At 43.0% G+C, this 5542-nt stretch overlaps 2 protein-coding genes across 2 annotated transcripts; one reads left to right on the top strand and one right to left on the bottom strand.

Moving 5' to 3' along the window:
- Window positions 1-334: 334 nt before the first annotated feature.
- Window positions 335-1258, bottom strand: LOC139475173 (serine/threonine-protein kinase pdik1l-B-like). The gene has a single exon (XM_071258430.1). The coding sequence runs from the start codon at window positions 1256-1258 to the stop codon at window positions 335-337; it is 924 nt and encodes a 307-aa protein (XP_071114531.1).
- Window positions 1259-1453: 195 nt separating this feature from the next.
- LOC139475250 (110 kDa antigen-like) lies at window positions 1454-5192 on the top strand. Its single transcript, XM_071258489.1, has 5 exons — window positions 1454-1457; window positions 2269-2273; window positions 2681-3463; window positions 3735-3802; window positions 5066-5192. Exons 1-5 carry the CDS (start codon window positions 1454-1456, stop codon window positions 5190-5192), a joined length of 987 nt encoding a protein of 328 aa, XP_071114590.1.
- Window positions 5193-5542: the final 350 nt, after the last annotated feature.

Raw genomic sequence — 5542 nt, 5'->3', positions numbered from 1 at the left:
GCAATATCACGGCGGGGGACACCAGAAAGGGGCATCACACATTGTACCCATGTGGGGAATCGAATCCGGGCCTGAGGAGCGAACGCTTTAACCACTAGGCTACCCGACCGCCCCTATAACTCACTGATGACACCCTAATGACACAGGCAGTAACAAGACAAATTAAAGTGAGTGAGTGAGTATGGTTTTACGCCGCCTTTAGCAATATTCTAGCAATATCACGGCGGGGGACACCAGAAATAGGCTTCACACATTGTCCCATGTCAGGAATCGAACCCAGGTCTTCAGCGTGACGAGCCAACGCTTTAACCACGAGGCTACCGCCCCAGACAAATTAAACCAAGCTGCACGAGTAATGTGTAGATTCATATGAACTGATAGTAGACTCCACAGCGTCGGCTCGAGGTCGGGCCCGCGGCTCCAGTGACAACATAGACCTCACCAGGGAAGCTTTCTGTCTGTTTGACACATGCATCGCGACTGCGCTCGCGATCTCTTCTTGACTTACACGATGCATCATTCCATTTGATTGTGGGATGACTGGATACAGAAACGTTTTATTCCCTACGTGGAAGGTCTGCAAACAATGCATGGCGTAGAAGACCACTCCAAGGGAGAATATATCACACGCTGTAGTATATTGACCAGAGAAAACCTCGGGAGAAGCATACAGAGGGGTGCACAACCCGGTAGTCATATAGTATGTGTAGGAGATTGTTGTCGTGTTACCTGATGTGGGAAAAGTTAGTCGAGCAAGTCCAACGTCAGCAATCTTGCAGATGGGGACATATCCAGGTCGTGCTACCAGTAGAATGTTGTCGGGTTTGATGTCTCTGTGGATGAACTTTTTTCTGTGAAGATGACGAAGACCCCGAGCCATGTCAAGCATGAAACTGCCTAAAATTCGCTCACCCTGTCTGTTTTCGATCAGGTAGTCATTCAGAGTTCCCAGGTTACAATACTCCATTTGAATAGCGATCTCATCATCAATCCACGTTGTGATCATTTTCACAATATTGGGGTGATCAGAGCACATATGCAGCGTTCTTATTTCTTTCTCAAGAGCATTCCGATCTAGGTCCGGCATTTTCTTCAGTTTCTTCAGGGCATATAGTTGACCGCCAGCCATTACCTTGTACACAACACCGAACTGACCTTCTCCAAGTTTGCCATACTTTATATAACCTGGGTTAAATGCTCCAGTCGCCATCTTGGGCTGCTCGCTGGTGAACACGGGTGTTATAAATTCATATGACATTTTGTGAGGCGTGTGTTTCTGTGTCACGATCCTAATTTTAGTCCAGTTCGTGCAACGTAGTTCGAAACCTGGTAGCTATTGTTTGCTTTGAACGCTACATGTTCACGACCTTGTGGATTTCACTCAGAATACTTATTGTGAAAGAGGAAAGTAACTGTTTGAGAAGGCAACGATGCATATCACAGTTTGATCGCTATGCGTTGGTAGGCGAAATGTCATTTCATCACGGCAAACAATATGTGTCACGGGTGGGCCAGTCGTCTAATGCCCCACAATTCGCTGTGCAGAGCTGTGTCTATTGGGCACGCCAGAAACCTATGATTGTGGGTTCGAAACACGGTTCTCTTCTCTCCTTCTTCATGGTCTGCCAGCACCATACCCGTGCTCGGGGGTTTCACCGAAGTGGTAAACGTCTGAGACCTGCATCACTTCGGGCTTTCATCCAACACCAAGCTGACACCCTAAGAAATGACTGAATACTGTTCAAAACGGCGTTAAACCTAAATCACTCACTCACTTTTTACAGTATTACATAGATAAGATAAGATAAGATATATTTTATTATGGCGTCGCATATTGGACATAATATAACATGTTTTTAAGCAATAAAATGTGCTTTATCCAGCCTGGTAAAGGTTTACGAGACACTTCTTACATAATTAAAAAATATAAATTATATTAAAAACCACTAAACATTGGAATGTAGCTATAAAATACATACAGTTTCTAAAGTCATTAAATAAGCACTTACTGTTTATAGAGTACTTAAGGGATAACTCAAGCACCAGTTAAAATATTATCAGCGACAGTAACTGATAGAAACGTCAGTAAACGGTCTTGCTGCATAATGTAAGTTAACGTGTGGCTATTTAAATAAGTACAAAATTCAGGGTTAAATTCCTCTGCTTTTTCTAGTAGATTAAATCGCTGATAAAAGAAAAGCCACCGACTTTAGCGTCTTTGAGTTGCACACTCTGATGTCTAGATTTACTTATCTGTGCCTCTCACAGATTTGGTAAGTATTTTCAATGAATCCATGGGGAGTGTTCATACAGGAAGGGACACTAACCTCGCCATCCTAATACTAACTATGTCTATAGTATGCCATGGAATTAGAGGTTTCTCATCGACGTCCATTGTTCAATTGTATATGCATTTCGTCTCCACTCGAGATGGTTGACAGTGAGGCACAAACAACACATGATTTATGTGAATGGGGGTCAGTCTGACATAAATGTGAAGCCTCCTGGGGATGCACCTTCATGGGCTTATAACTAACAATAACGTCTTAATTGCCAAATTGGAAAAGTAGCTATTTCACGTAAAAATACGAATGATGCTAGGAAAGGCGGTGTTTGTGTGAAACATCTCAGTTGACACTAAGACTTCTCATGTTGCTGTGACGTTCATGGGTTGATACAGGAGACACAGTTGATACAGGAGACACAGTTGATACAGGAGACACAGTTGATACAGGACACACAGTTGATACAGGACACACAGCTGATACAGGAGACACAGTTGATACAGGGCACACAGTTGATACAGGAGACACAGTTGATACAGGAGACACAGTTGATACAGGAGACACAGTTGATACAGGGCACACAGTTGATACAGGACACACAGTTGATACAGGGGACACAGTTGATACAGGAGACACAGTTGATACAGGAGACACAGTTGATACAGGAAACACAGCTGATACAGGAGACACAGTTGATACAGGGCACACAGTTGATACAGGAGACACAGTTGAATACAGGAGACACAGTTGATACAGGAGACACAGTTGATACAGGATTCACAGTTGATACAGGACACACAGTTGATACAGGACACACATTTGATACAGGGCACACAGTTGATACAGGAGACACAGTTGATACAGGGCACACAGTTGATACAGGATACACAGTTGATACAGGAGACACAGTTGATACAGGACACACAGTTGATACAGGAGACACATTTGATACAGGAGACACAGTTGATACAGGAGACACAGTTGATACAGGGCACACAGTTGATACAGGAGACACAGTTGATACAGGAGACACAGTTGATACAGGACACACAGTTGATACAGGAGACACAGTAGACACAGGATACATAGTTGATACAGGAGACACATTTGATACAGGAGACACAGTTGATACAGGACACACAGTTGATACAATTGACACATTTGATGCAGGAGACACAGTTGATACAGGACACACAGTTGATAGAAGACAAACATATGCATATGATCGATCCCAATTGCTCATGATATTAATCACTGGAGTGTCTGTATTTGATCAAATAGCCTACCATACAGCCCAGTCTGCCTTCTGTTGGCTGCGGAATAAATGTCATCTCATAAGATGATCTCATTACCTTGTCATCCTGCTGATGAGGTAGGCCTCTTTCGTCACGTGAACGGATATGAGATCAGATCAATTGTTTGATTCCTAGCATTTTATGGCCGCTTTAGATAGATGAGGGCAGCCTTGAACGATCTGACTGCAAGGAGGGGACCGAGGCTCAATATGTCCCTTCTTTGTTTGTCTGTATTGACAGTGATAACTTGTGTGTGGATACAGATGGAAGTCAATAGACAATGGTGGTTTTGTTTTCGTTTCAATAACACAAAGTGAACATTGCTTGCTTTCATACTGCCTCGATGGTCTAGTGGTAGAGCGTCCGCCCGGGGAGCGGAAGGTCCGGGTTCGATCCCCTGCCGCGTCATACCCAAAGACAATAAAAGATGGTACTTGTTGTCACCCTGTCTGGCGGTTGGCATTAAGGGGCCAAACCAAGGACTGGTCAGTATATTGTGTCTGAGTGGGGTATTCATGTTAAACTGCGGCATGGTATCTCAGTGTGCTATAGCACTATAAATCGGCATCAGTCTGGGCTAGCACACACACACACACACACACACACACACACACACACACACACATGCACGTCGCTATATAAGTGTAATAAGTTTGGACGCGACGTTAAACCCCATTTCACCTCACCTCACATTGCTTTAATACAATCATACACACGTGTCCGTGCTCCATCTGATCTGTCATAATGCCCAACAGCATAAAAACAGAAAAAAACACTGCCCAAGAATGTGCTACTGTATATTACCGGTTTGTGATTTCACCGCAGCACAAATCCTATGTCTGCGGCACTAGATGTTGCAATACACCAAGACATAAAAGAGACAATGGTTTCAGCATGACTAGAAACGCGGGGTAGACTAATGGTTAAACTTTGTCACGCCCAAATTCAATTCGCAGCCTGCGTTCAATGTTTGAAGACTATTTTGTGTCTCCCGACTTGATATGACGGTGTCGTAAAATCATTCTCAGTAGCTTTAACGAATTCCTTTTCGCAACATGCTGATACTAAGGATTAAGTTTTTGACTGAAACTTCTAACAGGATACTGTGACCAATTGAAGGTAATAAGACTATCAGGTCGATGGGCCTTGAAAAGTATATAGAAGCAAGTACATACAGCTAGTAAATGGAGTTGTCTCCCTTGTATGCATAAACGTCGTTGGATCTACTTGGTTCATTTCTTTGATAAACGTCAGTCATTCTGGGCTTTTGTCATACACCTACTAGTGGCCAGTCTTGGTGTTTTGGTACATTGTGTTTCATCTTACGCCGATGTTGCTCATAATATTTATCCCATATTTGTCTTGTTCAACTCGATTATTAATACAGGCCGCCGTCCTAAATCTGGAGTACGGAGTGGTACAACAAAGCAGAAACAATTTGAAAACAAACCATGGATATTCTGAGGTTGTACTTTTGTCATGTAGGAGTATCATCATCATCATCATCATCATCATCATCATCATCATCGTCGTCGTCGTCGTCGTCGCCGTCATCATCATCATCATCATCCAGCATCCAGCATCCAGCATCCAGCATCCAGCAGCATCTTGAAATTGTTCGTTTGGTAATGCTTTAAGGAAACGATTACTTTAATATCAAGTTAATGATGTCACTGACAAAACCAAACCCGAAATGGATGACTGAAGGAAAGTAGTCGTGACTAATGGCTTATAGTCAGATCGTCAAGGCAGGTACATGTAGGTTAAAATTCAACCAAAAAATAATTGATGTCCATTTTAGGACAAGCAAAGTGGATCAGCGTAGCGCCTCGACGTTCTTTAAGCTGTGACCGCCGCATAGGATTCAAACTGCATGAAATCATCAATGGAATGTCGATGCATGTTGTTCAATATTTTGCAAACTAACATAAGAGAGAGAATTACTTTTCTTAATCATGATCG

The sequence above is a fragment of the Haliotis cracherodii genome, unplaced genomic scaffold (assembly GCF_022045235.1).
Source record: "Haliotis cracherodii isolate W230 unplaced genomic scaffold, xgHalCrac1.p SCAF_3, whole genome shotgun sequence".
NCBI lineage: Eukaryota > Metazoa > Mollusca > Gastropoda > Lepetellida > Haliotidae > Haliotis > Haliotis cracherodii.
The sequence above is the reverse complement of the archived record's forward strand: the minus strand, read 5'-3'. Positions and strand labels throughout refer to the sequence as shown.